The sequence below is a fragment of the Chiloscyllium plagiosum genome, unplaced genomic scaffold (assembly GCF_037043375.1).
Source record: "Chiloscyllium plagiosum isolate Xiang-an unplaced genomic scaffold, Cpla_swu_hap1 HiC_scaffold_10, whole genome shotgun sequence".
NCBI classification, from domain to species: Eukaryota; Metazoa; Chordata; class Chondrichthyes; order Orectolobiformes; family Hemiscylliidae; genus Chiloscyllium; species Chiloscyllium plagiosum.
In genome coordinates, this window is record NW_028270148.1 from 100,065,638 (window position 1) to 100,083,477 (window position 17,840).

Sequence of the window (17,840 nt, forward strand, 5' to 3'; positions counted from 1 at the left end):
ATAAAAGCCTGCTCAGAACAGGCTGAATTTGAGGACAGCCTGCTCAGGATAGGCTCGTTGGATGAAAGCTTGCTACGAACAAGGTGAGTTGGAGGAAAGTCCACTAAGAACAAGCTGAGTTGGAGGAAACCCTGCTATGAACAAGCTGTTCAGCTGATCTCTTCCAGTTATGTGAAGAAAACATTTAAATTACTTCTGAATAAAACGATTGGTCTTTTGAAACGGTGACTGAAAGAACACTTCAAGATTATGCTTCGAGCAAGCTTTATCTACGAGACTTCAGAGACAACCATGCACAATTAGTGACTTGAAAACACATGCCAAACCATCAGAGACACAGACTCTGAACCATTTTACATTTATCCTTTAGCCTTCGAAAACAACCCATTGGCCAAAGCTCTTTTTTCTCAGAGAGCAAGTACCTGGAGAGGAATCGGTTCTGTTTCTTTCTCCTTTGCTTTGTTCAGGAGCCGGGGAAGGAGGGGGCGGATTGTGTATGGTATGTGTCTGTGTGCACGTGTGTTGGTAGGAGTCACAGGGAATCGTATTTACACTTCATTTGACAGACTGTGTATGCTAACCAAATATTATATCTGTATTGATCAAGTTTTGTTTTGGTAATAAACTCATTACTGTGCTTGTTAAGAAGCCTGGTTGAAAGATCTTTTTGTTTATCGGTCATCTTGCTAACTAACCGGCAAAGTTATTTTTATTTTATGTTGTGGAGTAGAGGGACTAGAGCAACAGTATACTCCTTCAATCTCAGTCATAACACTGTACGTATGACTGTATGACTTTAAGATCCTCTGAGTGCCTCTTGTGTGAGGCAGGGCCAGCTCGCAAAGCGAGGAGAGCATACTGGAGAAACTCAGCAGGTCTGGCAGCATTTGCCAGACAAAATAAAAACGAAGAATTTGCCTTGGCACAGAAAGGCATTCATCTTCAAATTGCCTAGGTCTGAAGAACGGTCACGCTGCACTCGAATCAGTAACTCTGTTTGTTTCCCCACAAATGCTGCCAGACCTGCTGAGTTTCTCCAGCATGCTCTCCTTGCTTTGGGGGCTGGCCTTGCCCCACACAAGAGGCACTCGCAGGATCTCAGAGTCATACAGTCACACAGCACAGAATCAGACCCTTCAGTCCAACTCGTCCATGCTGACCAAATTTCCCAAACTCAACCAGTCCCATTTGCCTGCGTTTGGCCCATCTCCCTTCAAACCTTTCCTATTCATGTACATTTCCAAATACCTTTTAAATGTTCTAACTCTACCTGCATCTACCACTCCCACACGAACCATCTTCTGTGTGAAAACATTGCCTCTCAAGTTGCTTTTAAATCTTTTTCCTCTCACGTTAAAAATACGCCCCCTAGCTTTGAACTCTCCCACCCCAGGGAAAAGACCTTTACTATTCACCTTGCTTATGCCCCTCATGATTTTATAAATCTTTTGTAAGGTGACTCCTCAACCTCCTACACAGCAGTGAAAACATTTGCGGCCTATCCAGCCTCTCCTTATTACGCAAACCCTCCAGTTTCGTTAACACCCTTGCAATTGTGTTTTCATATCCTCTCCCAATTTAATAATATCCTTCCTACAGCAGGGCGACCAGAACTGGACACAGTACTCCAAAGGTGGTCTCACCAATGCAAATACAACTGTATAATGAGCTCCCAACTCCATTACTTAATGGTCTGAGCAACGATGGCCAGCATGCCAAAGATCTTCTTAAACACCCTGTCTACATGTGGCAAAACTTCCAAAGAATTATGTACCTGAACCCCATGGTTTCTCAGTTTGGCAACACTACCTAGGGCCCTAACATTAACTGTATAAGTCCTGTCGTTGTTTGTTTTACCAAAATGTAATACCTCACTTTTAGCCAAAGTAAAATCCATCTGCCATTTCTCGGCCCACTAGCCCAATTAATCAAGATCCTTTTACATTCTTAGATAACTTTCTTCATTGTCCACTATACCATCAATTTTAGTGTCATCCACAACCTAACCATGGCTCCAACATTCTCACCGAAATAGTTGAAATAAATGACAAACAACACTCCCTGACATGTGACCTTATAGAGTGATAACTTATGCTTCATCGATCTACTCGATACCCACTTGGCTGGTCTCAATGGGATAAAACGCTGGCTGGATCGATAGGGGGAGCTGGTGACCCACTCCACCAGGTTTGTATGGGGCTGGCAGGGGGGACATAGATGAAAATGCCACCCCCCCAAATGGAGGCAGCTTCGATACCTCTGGGAGATGTTCTCTGAAGTCATGGCTCTGTCAGCTACACATGTAGAATCCAATGTGTAACAGTCTCCCATTCTTGTCTTGGGGCTGAGGGGGAGAAAGGGCGGAAGACAGAGAATAAGGAGGAATCACGCTGCCTATTCCATGGCACCTCCATAAGATCATAGGAATAGGGTAAGGCCATTCAGCCCCTCAAGCCTGTTCCACTATTTAGTGAGGTCAAGGCTGGCCTGTGGCCTAACTCCATTGAACTGCCTTTGACCCATATTCCTTAATACCATTGTTAATTTTAAATGTGAGATGGATAAGTTTTTGTTAAGCAATTAATTTAGCAACAACTGTTATTTGTGGTAGAGGGTTCTCTGTACCTTTGTGTGTTTCTAACATCTCTTCTGAACAGTATGGCCCGAATTGTCAGACTATGTCCTTGGGTTCTAGAATCCCCAATCAGTAGGAAAAGCTTATCTTGATTTATCCTGTCCTGTCTTTTCCTGTTCATATCTTGAAGTATTCGATCAGATCATCCTTTAACCTTCTAAAGAGAACAGGCCTAACTTGTATAATCTCCCCTCGTAACTTAGCCTCTGAAGTCAAGGTATCATACTTGTTACATACCCTCTAGGCCAATATGTCCTTCCTAAGGTGTGGTGCCCACAATTATCCAAATTGGGGCCTAATCAGGATTTTGTACACCTGAGCCTGGGCTTTAATTTTATGCTCTTTGCTCTCCCCACAAATAAATATCAAAGCGCATCCCTGTTGAGAAAGCCAGCAGGCAGACTACTGATTTTGTTCATAAGTGAGGGACTAAATTTACTGAACCCCGAAGTTCTTTGACAAGAGGCTCCAACAACACATCATTTTAGTGTATTCCACACCTTTGACTCATGCAGGCCTTCCTTAGCCAACCATGGGTGGCTCAGCTGTTAGCACTGCTACTTCACAGCGCCAGGGACCTGGGTTCAATTCCAGCCTCAGGCGAGTGTCTGTGTGGAGTTTGTATATTCTCCCCGCGTCTGCGTGGGTCCAAAGATGTGCACGTTAGGTGGATTGGCCATGCTAAATTGCCTATAGTGTCCAGGGATGTGCAGGTTTGAGGGATGGGAGGTCAGTGTGAGCTTGATGGGGCTGAATGGCCTGCTTCTACACTGTTGAGATTCCATGATAAAGCTCCATTTTACAATTAGCAGCTGATTTAGACTGTTACTCAATTTGGACAAATCTCAGAAATGGCCGGGAAAACTCAGCAGATCTGGCAGGCATCTGGGAAGAGAAAGCAAAGTTAACGTTTCAGGTCCAACTTCAGAACTCTTCTGAAGAAAGGTCACTGAACCTGAAACGTGAACTTTGCTTTCTCTGCACAGACCTGCTGAGTTTTCCCTGTTTTGGTTTCTGATTTCCAGCATTCACAGTTGTTGGGTTTTTTAATTCAGACAAATCTCTACGACTTAATGCGGTAATCTCTTTACGTTTTGAAAAAAAATCTGAAGACCCAGACAGGGAATTACCCATCTACACCTTCAAAGGAAACGCGGGGTTAGTGTATTTAAACAATGGGAATGAATAACCACTGGTGAAATCACCTCGGGTGGCATTTCAGAATTTACCTTCTTCAGTTTCTCGATCATCTCCTCGATGCTGATGTCTCCATTCTGTGATACCTTGCTTTCCATCAGGGTCAGCCATTCACACAGCTCCTTGTTCTTCTCGTTGAACAGCACCCACTCGTTCAATTTCTCGGTGACCAGCTGTCGGCGTAATGAGACCTGGGGACGTACAACAGCCAGAGAGGATCACATCTGAGCTGGTTACACAAAGAAACCAACACACAGAAATGCACATGAAATATTAATGGGCCGAGATATCATTCCGCTGACGGGACACAACATGACTCGGAACCTGCTGACCAACATTCCCCCGTCGAGAAACAGAAACTAATCACGCCACTGAATCAAGACTTCAACTCCGTCCCGGTAGCATGCCAGTTAACCATCTGCCCAGTTTCTTGCAGAAACCCAACAGGTCAGGAGGAGGGTACACAGACTATCCACAAGGAACAGGTCAGGTCAGAAGGAGGGTACACACACTATCACAAGGTACAGGTCAGGTCAGGAGGAGGGTACACACACTATCCACAAGGTACAAGTCAGGTCAGGAGGAGGGTACACAGACTATCCACAAGGAACAGGTCAGGTCAGGAGGAGGGTACACATACTATCACAAGGTACAGGTCAGGTCAGGAGGAGGGTACACACACTATCCACAAGGTACAGGTCAGGTCAGGAGGAGGGTACACAGACTATCCACAAGGTACAGGCCAGGTCAGGAGGAGGGTACACACACTATCTACAAGGTACAGGCCAGGTCAGGAGGAGGGTACACACACTATCTACAAGGTACAGGTCAGGTCAGGAGGAGGGTACACAGACTATCTACAAGGTACAGGTCAGGTCAGGAGGAGGGTACACAGACTATCCACAAGGTACAGGCCAGGTCAGGAGGAGGGTACACACACTATCTACAAGGTACAGGCCAGGTCAGGAGGAGGGTACACAGACTATCCACAAGGTACAGGCCAGGTCAGGAGGAGGGTACACACACTATCTACAAGGTACAGGCCAGGTCAGGAGGAGGGTACACACACTATCCACAAGGTACAGGCCAGGTCAGGAGGAGGGTACACAGACTATCCACAAGGTACAGGCCAGGTCAGGAGGAGGGTACACACACTATCCACAAGGTACAGGCCAGGTCAGGAGGAGGGTACACAGACTATCCACAAGGTACAGGCCAGGTCAGGAGGAGGGTACACAGACTATCCAGAAGGTACAGGTCAGGTCAGGAGGAGGGTACACGCACTATCCACAAGGTACAGGTCAGTAAGGTAGTAGAATTCTCTGTACTGCCTTAGATAAATGCAGCTCCAATAAAATCCAAGATACCCAATATCATGTGAAACTGAGCAATCCCTTTGATCAGCAGGCCATGCAACTACTGCAACATTCCCTCTCCTCCAATGCCAGTGTATAGTGGCTGCAGTGTGTAGCATCTGTATGATGTACGACAACAGCTCGGCAATGTTCCTCTGACCACAGCCTCCAAACCCATGACCTGCACTATCTAGCACAACAGGCAAGGAGATGCAAGAAGGACAGCATCTCTGCCAAGCCACTGTTTGGTTGCCTCAGGCATACATCACCATGTCTTTTAATGGTACCGGGAAAATCCCTGGGATATCTGTGCTGACAGCACCCAGGGATGAGCTTCAGCAGATTGACAGCAACGGTCCATGAAGGTGGCTCACTAACGTTAGGAGGCAATCCACATAAACGTGATGCACTGCTCCACCCCTTGGTTGTTTGAATAAGTGCACTCCTTAATATGGGTGTCACATTTATGGCTCTGCATTTTAAGAAGTTCAGATGATGTCTCTTCCAGCAGACATTGAGGACATTTTCGGAGTTGGTGGTGATATTCACTATCTGACGACGAACACAAGGAATTACAATTACAGCTCAATTTACAGGCAAGTTGCTGTGCTCCCTTTACAATTGGTTTAAATAAGTTGCAGAACCCAGCTGTTCTAAAGCTGGTGAGTTTCCAGGTGTTCGTTGAATAGGAAGAGTTTCACGAGAACAATATTTCTCTTCTAAATGCCTACCCTGAATGCTCAGTCAGATGGCAGACTCAAATCTCTAACCTGGGGCTTGATCCCACAACGTTTCTGACTCAGAATTGAGCACGTTCCCACTGGATCGCAGCTGACAACCGGGAGCACCATCTGAACACATTCACCTTCCAGCTGGAGTGAAGTTGCTTTGACGATGACAGGGAGTGTAAGAAGATGCACAAACATGGTGAACGGGAACCATCCCAAAGCAGTCATCTTCCTGTCGGTATGCAAACTGAGCTTCATTTTGGAATCCTCAAGCACTGATGTGGGCCATTTGGCCCATCATAGCTCTTCTGGTTCCTTGAACAAGATAGTTCGTCAGCCTGCAGTTCCACATAATTCTCCAAATCTCTTCTGTTAAACTATACTTACAATTCCCTTTTGCAAACTTTTATTAAAATTTGTCAGGCTTTCTGGTGGTACATTCACAGAATAGAGACATAAAGTCGTACAGTACAGAAACAGGCCCTACGGCCCAACTCATCAATGCTGACCTAAACTGAACTAGTATCATTTGCGTCTATTTGGACCTAAACCTTTCCTCTCCATGTACCTGTCCAAATATCTTTTAAATGTTGTCATTGTACCAGCCTCCACCACTTCCTCTGGCAGCTCATTCCATACACACACCATCGCCTGCATGAAAAGGTTGCCCTCCGCTCTATTTTAAATCTTTCCCTCCTCACCATAACGCTATGCCCTCTAGTTTTGGAATACCCGACAGTGGGAAAAGACCTTGGACATTCACCTTATCTATGCCCCTCATGATTTTATAAACCTTGATATGGTCATGTCCTCAGCCTCCCATGGTGCAGGGAAAAAGTCCCAGCCTCTTCGGCCTCTCCATAACTCAAACCTTTCAGTCTCAGTAACATCCTTATAAACCCTTTCCAGTTTAATTACATCCTTCCTATAGCAGAGCACCCAGAAGTATATGCAGTACTCATGAATTGTACAGCAGTAACATGGCATCCTAACTCCTGTACTCAATGAAGGCATGCGTGCCAAATGCCTTCTTCACCACCCTGTCTACCTGTGACACCACTTCTGATGAACTAAGGTCTCTCTGTTCAACAATACTCCCCAAGGCCCTACCATTAACTGTGTAAGTCCTGCCCTGGTTGTTCTTACCAAAATGCATTAATCTAAATTAAACTCCATCTGGCATTTCTTGACCCACTGGCCGAGTTGATCAAGATCCTATTATACTCTGAAATAACCTTCACTGTCTGATAGTCCAGCGACTACGGTGCCATCCGCAGACCTGGCTTACCATGTCTCCTACATTTTCATCCAAACAGTTTATATAAATGACAAACAACATTGGACCCAGCACCAATCCTCGTGGGACAGCACTGGTTACAACCTGCACTCTGAACGACTATTCCACAGTCTCGCATGAACCTGTTAGCTTGGCCTTCTCAACAGTGGCCCTACGGAAAGTGGCTAGCTCGGGTGCAGTCCCTGGCCATGCACTCAGACCCTGTGCGGATCAGCTGGTGGGAGCATTCACAGGCAATCTTCACATCTCTGTCCTACCATCTGAAGCCCCCCCCACCCCCGGCTTCAAGAAGACCACCATCATCCTATGCCAAAGTAAAAAGCATGCAGTGTGACTCATTGACTGCTGGCTCTGGCCTCCATGATTATGAAGTGCTTTGAGAGGTCAGTCATGGCTCACATCAACTCCAGCCTCCCGAATTGCTTTGATCCTTAGCAATTGGTCTACCAGCGCAACAGGTCCACAGCAGATGCCATCTCCCTGGCCCCACACTCATCCCTGGAACATCTGGATAACAAGGATACCTACATCAGGCTCCAACTTCTTGACTACAGGTCCATCTTCAACTCTATACTTTCAAACAAACCCATCTCGAAACTCTGAGACCTAGGTCCCGGCTCCCTCCTCTGTAACTGGATCCTTGACTTCCTGACCCATAGACTGCAATCAGTAAGAACATGCGACAACACCTCCTCCACCATAATCCTCAACAACAGCGTCCCACAAGGCTGTGTACTCAGCCCCCAATGTACGCCTTATACACTTGTGACTGTGTGGCCAAATTTTGCCCCAATTCCATTTACAAATTTGCTGATGACATCGCCATTGTAGTTACATTCTCAAATAACGACAAGGAAGAGTGCAGGAATGAGATTGAGTGCTTAGCGGCAGGGTGTAAAGACAACCATCTCTTCATCAACGTCAACAAAACAAAGGAGCTGGTCAAGGAAGTGGAGTGGAGGGAATGTCCCTGTCTGTATCAACGGTGCTGAGGTGGAGATGGTGGAGAGCATCAAATCCCTGGGAGTGATGGTCACCAACAATCTGTCCTGGTCCATCCATGTTGATGCAATGGTCAAGAAAGCAGAACAATGGCTCTACTTCCGGAGGAGGCTAAGGAAATTTGGCATGGCCAATTTTTACAGGAGCACCATAGAAAGCATCCTATCTGGATGCATCACAGTTTGGTATGGCAACTGCACTTCCCAAGACCGCAAGAAACTACGGAGAGTCATGGACACAGCCCGGTCCACCACGTAAACCAGCCTCCCATCCACTGGCTCCATCTATACTTCCTGCTAGTTTGGGAAAGCAACCAACATAATCACAGACTCCTCCCACCCAGGTTATACTGTCGTCCATCCTCTTCCGTTGGGCAGAAGATATAAACACTTGAATGCACATACAAATAGATTCAAGACCAGCTTCTTCCCCGCTGTTGCCAGTCTTTTGAATGGACCTCTCAAATGTTGGTTGTGATCTTTCTCTCTGCACCTTCTCTGTGGCTGTAACATTGCATTCTGCACTCTGTTCTGTTACCCTGATGCATATTGCATGTTACTATCTGCCTGTATAGCACACAAAAAACACTCTTCACTGTATCTCAGTACAAGTGACAACAGGAAATAAATCAACCAACCCTCTCCCACCACCCTCTGTCTCCTACTGTCAAGCCAACTTTGTACCCAGTTGGCTAGCTCTTCCTGGATCCCATGAGATCTAACTTTACTAACCAGTCTACCCTGCAGAACCCTGTCAAAGGCTTTGCTAAAGTCCATGCTGACAATGTCTACTGCTCTGCCTTCATTTATCTTCTTGGTCACCTCTTCCAATACACAAAATCATGCTGACCATCTCTAACCAGTTACTGCCTTTCCAAATGCATTGTGGATCCTCTCTCTCAGAATCCCCTCCAACAACTTACTCACCACTGACGTTAGGCTCACCGGTCTGTAGTTCTGTCTTTTCCTTCCAGCCTTTCTGAAACAATGGCACAACATTAGCCATGTTCCAGTCTTGCTGTACTTCACCTGTGGCTGTCGATGATGTAAATATCTCCACTAGGGACCCTGCAATTTCTCCCCTCGTTTTCCACAGCATCCTGGGATACATGTGATCTAGTCCCAGTGATTTACCAACTTTCATACGTTTAAAGACTTCTGTAATCTGAACTCTTTTCCAAACAACACTATTTATTTCTCGGAGTTCCCTAGCTTCCACATCTCACATCATCACAATTCAACTGCAGCACAACAATGAAGGTTCATTGCCCTTTTAATGTTTCTTTCCCAGTTATTATGAATCTGTACCCTGAGTCCTTACGTGGTCTCCTGCCAGCACACAGTGTGTCTCCCCCATCTGCTTTATCAAAACTATTCAGCATTCTTAAAACCACTACTCCACCTCCCCTTAATCTACTCTATTCCAGAGAAAAATTTCACCTTCTTCAGTCCCTCGACAAAACTGCGGTACCATTCCTGTAAGTCTCCTCCATACCTAGTATTGGCCACCTGCTTGAAGCTACAGAGGGTGATCACGAGACCTCCATCACTGAATTCCTCGTGATAGTGCAGCTTGGTGTCACTAAACTTCCCAATACAGAAGTCTCAAAGTACACTTTAAAAAGGAACAGCATTATTTCATTGTAACAAATCACCTTTGTGACACAGAGTCATAGAGACGTACAGCATGGAAACAGACCCTTCAGTCCAACTCGTCTATGCCGACTAGATATCCTAACCTAATCTAGTGCCATTTTCCAGCATTTGGCCCCTATCCCTCTAAACCCTTCCTATTCATATACCCATCCAGATGCCTTTTAAATGCTGTAATTGTACCAGCCTCCACCACTTCCTCTGGCAACTCATTCCATATACGCACCACCCTCTGCGTGAAAAAGTGTCAGGTCAACAGAACAGGGTGCAATCTCATTTCAAACTTGTAGTAAAAAGCCACATTCAACATTACTCCAGGGAAAACATAATCGATGAATTTAATTGGAATTGTTTTGGTTCCAGGGGAGAACAATGGAACTGATCTCAAAGAAACTTCGGACAGCCATTCCCAACACTATCCAAAATGAGAATCATTTTCAGCAAACTTTCATGGCTGCTAACAATCTCAGTGGAATGGCAGCTTACGTACGAGACAGAGCTAACTTTAATCAACTCGCCCATGCCTTGTTTACAATGACAATTAAACTATCAAAAGGAAATCAGCCCGGGCTATTCAGTTCACATTATTCTCATTTAAAGTCAATTACATACTGATTGAAAACATCAAACTGAGACACTAAATCTCATCAGTCTAGATCTACATGGATTTCAAGCATTTGACAGGAAGTGTAGACATCTCTGCTTGTACTCAAACCGAAGCTGAAAGGAAGTTGAGTGCTACACCTCTCGAGCACACCCGCAACTGACATCTGCATCACCCATCGGTCTGAAAGCCTCCTGACTGAAAGCCCATCCCATCACTGAAGCTTCAGCATTCAGAAGGTGGGCAAGGCACCTGCTCTAATTGCGCAGCTTAAAATCTTTTAAAGAACGGGATCTACATTGTAAAAGCTGAACTGAGCAGCAAAAGCATTCCAGACTAACCTGCCCGCATTGCTTTCTATCGTCTGCTGTCAGGTGACCTTCCCCAGGTTCCGAGATTAACAGACTTCCTGTTGCGGTATCGTTAGATGCAAATAGTGCACCAGAATACAACTGAGGCAGCAGAATCCTCCACTGGCAACCTTCACACTGGCATGAGGAGATGGCATGGCAAATTAGGGCCATGCAAAACCTCGTAAAGATTAAATCATCCAATTAGGTTACTCACCATTAAAATACTGAGCTGGGACTGGAAAATGGGGGGATTTCTGCCTCTTCAGTGATACTGTTGATCTTTAAAAGAAATACTTTAAGTGTGCAATATCGCACTTACTTGACAGAACATCACGTGATGAGAGATTTAATCAAGTTTCATTCTACAGTCCTCCAAGAGTTCAATTCTGTTTCAAGCTAAGTTCTTGAAGTGTAGCATGTCTGCCTCTCAGACAGAAGGTTATGGTTTCAAGCTCAGCTCTAAACATACAACCACCATCACTAAGAATAGATGATCTGATTTCTTACTACATTGCTGTCTACGGAAACTGACTACACTCCTAAAGTACTCAGTTGGCCGGAAATCATCAAAGGACATCCTGTGGTTAGAAAAGGCGCTATATAATTGCACCTCTCTTTTCCTATGTCTTACTGCAAACTGTCAATAATCAGGAGGCAAGTGAATTAAAGAACACTCACTAACATCAAGCCTTCCTCTGCCCCAGGAGTGTACTCTGGTCTCATTTCAATTTAGCCTTTCATTTGCAAAGTCTCTCTTGTACCTTTCCAATGCAGGTTCCATCTTAACACACTTTCATAAATTTAATTCTGAAAATCATTTTTATGGGCTGGAAACTGCTTTGAAACAGTCTCAGGCCCGGGAAAACACGCATGTTCCTGTTTCCTTATAACCTTTTGATGCTGAAAGGCTTCCTATTAAAGGTGAAAATTACAATTTAAAAAAAAAAGTCCTGGCAAAACTGGAACATCTCAAAGCTAAAATATGTTAAATCCTCAACATGTGTTTTGGTATCTTGCTTTAAAACTCACAGCATTTTCCGACAGACTTTAACTTTTATTCATTCCTACCACTAAGCGTGAACAAAGAGTTACTTGAAGCCCTTATTTAATAGTGTTTCTGAATGATGGGCCAGTCAGCAGTGCACCACTCCCTCAAAACTGCACTTGGACCTCAGCTTAGGTCATATTCAAATTCCTGGAGTAACCTGAACCTACAACTTGTTAGTCACAGATTAAGCTGTTCCGACTAAACCAAGTTACATTCGTCTGCATCCAATGAAGAAAATTAAAGATTCCTGATGAACTACTGTGACTTGTCCCCATAATCCTCGAATCCCATGTCAATCAAAAAGTAGTCAAATTCAGCCTTGAATATACTGTTTGAGCCGGCCTCCCCTGCCCTCGGAAGAAAAGAATTCCAAAGACAATTGACCCTCCGACAGAAGAAATTCCATTGCATTTCAGATCTAAATGGGGACTTCCTCCTTTCAAGCTCTGCTGCTAGTGTTAGATTCCACTACAACAGTATCAACCTTGGCAGTGCTTGACAAAGGGTGGAGTGACACAGTGGCTCAGTGGTTAGCATTGCTGCCTCACAGCACCAGGATCCCAGGTTCGATTCCACCTTTGGGTAACTGTCTGTGTGGAGTTTGCACATTCTCCCTGTATCTATGTGGGTTTGCTCCAGTTTCCTCCCACAGTCCAAAGATGTGCTGGCCAGGCTAAATTGCCCATAGTGTTAGGTGCATTAGCCCAGAGGGAAATGGGCCAGTGTGGACTGGTTGGGCTGAAGAGTCTGTTTCCACACTGTAGGGAATCTAATGTAAAAAGAATTTTACGTTTAAATAAGATCATCTTCCATTCTTATAAACTCCAATGAGTTTAGGTCACTGATGAGATGGCCAAAGCCATAAGGGTTTCTCTGACAAATGAATCCTAAACCAGTTGACACTGTGAGAGTCTGGTGCCAACGCTGTCAGATCATCATTGTCCATAAAGACAAATTTTACAGATGCACCATAGAAAGCATTCTATCTGGATTCAACACAGCTTGGTTTGGCAATTGCTCTGCCCAGGACCATAACAAACTACAGAGAGTTGTGAACACAGCCCAGTCCATCCCGCAACCCAACCTTCCATCCACTGACTCCATCTACACCTCTCGTTACCTCGGGAAAGTAGCCAACATCATCAAAGACCCCTCCCACCCCAGTCATCATCTCTCCCAACCTCTTCCATCGGGCAGAAGATACAAAAGCTTAAATACACGTACCAACAGGTTCAAGAACAGCTTCTTCCCCACTGTTATTAGATCTCTGAATGGAGCCCTCCAACTTTAAACTTAATGTTGACCTCAGTCTTTGAGCACTTTCTTTGCTGCCGTTATGTTGTAATGCTTGCTCTGCTCTCGCACCCCCTAATGCACTGTGTATGGCATGTAAAACCTTTCACTGTGCCGGAGTACACGTGACAATAATAAATTGAATCAAATCAAATTCAATCCAGTGCAAAGCCAGCTGCTCCCCTCCAGCTAAACCTTCCAGGGCTCTCTAACACAGAGTCTAGGGAGACAAAACTCACTTTTCCACAGTGATGGGCCTTGGGAATCCCTAAATATTTTTACAGAGGAGAGTTCTGTACTGAGAGGCAGTCACCAGGAGGCGGCGCTGCTAACACGACTGCATTAACTCAGCTGAAAACCAAACGGCTTTAATGAGAATGGCCACACAGTCTTGCATTTACATAGCGGCTCTTACAACGTTAGCAGGCATTTCGTATCTAGCCGAGTTCTTCCAATTCTGGATGTTTCCTATTCAATCTTCCCCCACCCCGTTCCCCAGTTTTTTTAAAGCTGTTGTATTATTCTCCACCGCTGGTGAAGGGTCCCTCACCAGAAATACCAAATGACATGTTTATTGTCATGAGAGATGCTACTGAACATCTACTTGTTGACCAAAACGCTACCCTGCAAGGTGATCTGAAAGCAGGTGGATGAATGCTTGCAACAGCTAATGTGCAAAGGGCTCTCGAGCAACAAAATGACTGTTTGAACTTTTTTTTGGTGTTGCTCACATAGAACTCCTTGTTCTCTCTTAAATAACCAACCAAAAGCTTCCTGCAAGTTGCAAGTAAATGCGAGCTGTGTGAGAGAAGCTCTTGGGCCAGAACCATCTAGAACGAGTTTCTAAACACGGACCCTGTATGATCTCTCTGCAGCAAACTCCCTCTGCTGGTACTTGTGTGTATAGAGGCCTCAAGAGGACAAAATGCACCATGTAATTTTGACTACATTACAGAGTTCAAAATGACATTCTATTTTGAATAGAAAATTAATAACTCAGCATATTATTGAGGAGTGTTCGCTAAGCACTAGATTTGAGCTTTGGCAGAGACAGCTATTTAAATTCCGTTTGCCACAGCGTACCTTAGAAGTTATTCCTAAAGCTGCCTGGTTAGGATCAGGTGATCTGTATGAAGCCACAGTTACCCCAGTGGTCAGAGAGTAACTCAGCAGATGGCCTTCCTATGGTAAGCCAAGGACACATTATAACATAAAGCCAATATACCATTACAGAAGTGATCTGTTGGATACTACTTCCTGTTATAGATGAAGTAAGGACTTGCATTTATATAGAGCCTTTCATGACTTCAAAGCACCTAAACTGCATGACAGTCAAGCAAGCATTTTGGAAGTGTAATGCAGGAAATATGAATGCCGATTTGCACACAGCAAGATCCCATAGACAGTACAAGATAAATGGCCAGCTGTTCTGATTGATTGAGGGATAATATTGGTCAGGACAGCAGTTCGGGCTCTCCCAGTTCTTCCAGGCTGGATATTCTCCATCTAAAGAGGAAGACTTGTTTAAAGCCTCATCCAAAAGGCTTTGCCTCCAATATTGCTGCAGTCTCTGTGTACAATACTGCAACGTCAGAGTTATACATGTGCCCAAACCTATGGAGTAAACCAACTTTCAGAGTTAGAGAGGGGCACAGAACCAACGTTGTCACAGCCACTGCATCTAAAGTGGACAGCGAAAGGGACGTGGTGAAAGATCCTGAACTATCAACATACATCTGATTTAGATGGGCAAGTAGAAGGTGTGGTTAGTAGGTTTGTGGATGACACCAACATCAGTGGCATAGTGGACAGTGAAGAAGGTTACCTGAGATCTTTACAAAAAGATCTTGATCAATTGGGTCAACGGGCTGAAGAGTGGCAGATGGAGTTTAATTCGGATAAATATGATTGCGTTTTGGTAAAGTGATCAAGGGCAGGACTTCTACAATTAAAAATAGGGCCTTGGATAGTATGGGGGAACAGAGAGACCCAGGAGTTTAGGTACATAATTCTTTGAAGTTTGTATCACATAAAGATAGGATGGTTAAAAGGACATTCAACATGCTTGCCTTCATTGCTCAGATCTTTGAGAGCAGGAGTTGGAATGTGATGCTGAGGTTGTACAGGACGTTGGTGAGGCCTCTTCTGGAATACTGTGTGCAGTTCTGGTCGCCCGGTTATAGGAAGGATATTACTAAGCTAGAGAGGGTTCAGAAGAAACTTAACAGGATGTTGCTGGGAATAGAGGGTTTGAGTTATAAGGAGAGTCTGGGACTTCTTTCACTGGAGCGTGGGAGGTTGAGGGGTGACCTTCTAGAGGTTTATAAAATCATGAGGGGCATGGATGAGGTGATTGACAGGTGCCATTTCCCTGGGGTGGGGAATTTCAAAACCAGGCAGCATATTTTTTTAAGGCGAGAGGAGAAAGATTTAAAAAAGACATGAGGTGCAGATCTTTTATAAAAAAATCACACTGAGTGTGGTTTGTGTGTGGAATGAATTTACAGAGGACGTGGTGGATGCAGGTACACTTACAATATTTAAAAGACATTTGAATAAGCACATGAATAAGGAATGTTTGGAGGGATATGGGCCAAGTGCAGGCAGGTGGGATTAGTTCAGCTTGGGATCAAGGTCAGCATAGACTGCTTGGACAAAGGGTCTGCTTCTGTGCACTATGACTCGATCCAAGATCACAATTTCTAAATAATAAGCTCTCATAGATGACTTTGGTTAGTATTTGCTTAGATGTGAGGTTCCACTCTGTACACCAATGGATCAAAATTTCACCAGATTTAAACAAAAGAGGAAGTGACGCAGAGGTACTGTACAAAAGCCAGTCATTACCAACACTCACAGAATAACTTCCACAGTGAGCTGAGCAATTTCTAGTTATTGAGGGAGTGCAACAAAGGTTTACCAGACTGATTCCTGGGAATGGCAGGACTGACACATGAGGGGAGACTGGAGGGAGAGTTAGCATTGTATTCAATGGACTTTAGAAGAACAAATGGGAGATCTCATAGAAACTGATATAATTCTAACAGGACTAGACAGTGTAAACGCAGGAAGGATGCTCCTGATAACCAGGGAGTACAGAACCAGGGGTACGGTTTCAGGACACAGGGCAGGCCATTTAGGATTACCGGACCGGACGTCGTTGCCACAATCAGATTGCCGTGTGCAAAACACCGGAGCAGCAGCGCAGCTGAGATGGAATGGACCGAACTAAGGAGATGCGTCTTCACCCAGACACCAGTGAGCCTGTGGAATCCTCGGTCACAGAAAGCTGTTGAGGCCAAAACACTGAATGTTTTTTTTAAGAACGAGTTAGATATAGTTCTTAGAGCTCAAGGGAACAACGGGTACGTCTAGAGGGCAGCAACAGGGGACTGAGTTGGACGATCAGCCATGATCGGACTGAATAGTGGAGCAGGCTTGAAGGGCTGAATGGTCTTAGAAATTGAATCCCTACAGTGTGGAAACAGGTCCTTTGGCCCACCAAGTCCACACCAACCCTTAGAAGAGCACCCCATCCAACCAATTCCCCATTACACTCCATTTACCCCGACTAATGCTCTCAACTTACTGGACACTATGGGCAAGTTAAAAAGGAAACAAAGTGCGAACACCTAAAGTAGATCATTTGATTCCTACAGACTCCCTGACACTGCTGACTGGAGATGCTGTTGAGCACACACACACACACATACAGCCCACACACACACGCAGGACTGGCCTTACCTGATGGCACAGCTCATCCCACTGTCTGTGCAGCAGCTCGATCCGCTCCTGGAGCAGTGAGATATCATCGGCGCGAATGTAGCTGGATAAGGTCTCTTTCAGAAAGGAGAGGTGGGCCAGGTCATCAGTCCACCCTCCAAAAGAGCTTTCCAGTTCCTGCAGGGAGACAGTGAAGCCATTACTGGTGAGATCGACTGGATTCACAAAGCACACAGTCACTGGGCCCTTTCGCGTGGAGCTTCAAGGGGAGGTGACGGCCTCCTGGCTTTATCACTAGGCTATTAGTTCCGAGACAGAAAGCGTGGTGCTGGAAAAGTGCAGCAGGTCAGGTAGCATCCAAGGAGCAGGAGAGCCCTTACGAAGGCCTTATACCTGAAACCTCGACTCTCCTGCTCCTCGGATGCTGCCTGACCTGCTGTGCTTTTCCAGCAACATACATTTCGACTCTGATTCTCCGGCATCTGCAGCCCTCACTTCCTCCAACGAATCCAGAGACCCTGGCACCATTCTGGGGACCCGGGTTCAATCCTGCCACAGAAGGTGGTGGAATTTAAATTCAGTGAAACAAAACAAGTTCGGAATCACAAGTCCAACGATAACCATTGTCAGGAAAAACGGATCTGACTCACCAATATCCTTTAGGATCTGGCCTCATCTGGTCTGGCCTTCATGTGAATCCAGACCCACAGCAACATGGTTGACTCTTAATTACCCTCTGGGCATTTAGGGATGGGCCATAAATGCTACCTAGCCAACGACGCCCACATCCCATGAATTGACAGAATAAACGGGAGGAAACAGGAACAGAAAGCAGCCCATTCGAACCCTTGAACCTGCTCTATCCATTCCACTAGGTTATGGTGACTCAACACTATTTTCCAGCACTTGTTGCCATCTCCTGATCTTTAATAGCCAGCTTCTCAGAGTTGGCT

At 45.2% G+C, this 17,840-nt stretch overlaps 1 protein-coding gene across 17 annotated transcripts in view; it reads right to left on the bottom strand.

Annotated features, from left to right (window-relative positions):
* syne1b (spectrin repeat containing, nuclear envelope 1b) overlaps nucleotides 1–17,840 on the bottom strand; it is a 629,476-nt gene that overhangs the window by 90,742 nt on the left and 520,894 nt on the right. For 15 of the 17 annotated variants that reach the window (XM_087991586.1, XM_087991587.1, XM_087991592.1 and 12 more), the window contains 2 exons: nucleotides 16,909–17,064; nucleotides 3,865–4,023 (listed from right to left, as the gene is read on the bottom strand). In XM_087991586.1, the coding sequence (XP_087847712.1) occupies nucleotides 3,865–4,023; nucleotides 16,909–17,064 (315 nt within the window). Of the gene's footprint in view, nucleotides 1–3,864; nucleotides 4,024–10,811; nucleotides 10,833–11,037; nucleotides 11,183–16,908; nucleotides 17,065–17,840 lie in introns of those variants that run through there. The other 2 variants (XM_087991594.1, XM_087991595.1) reach the window with 2 other exon arrangements.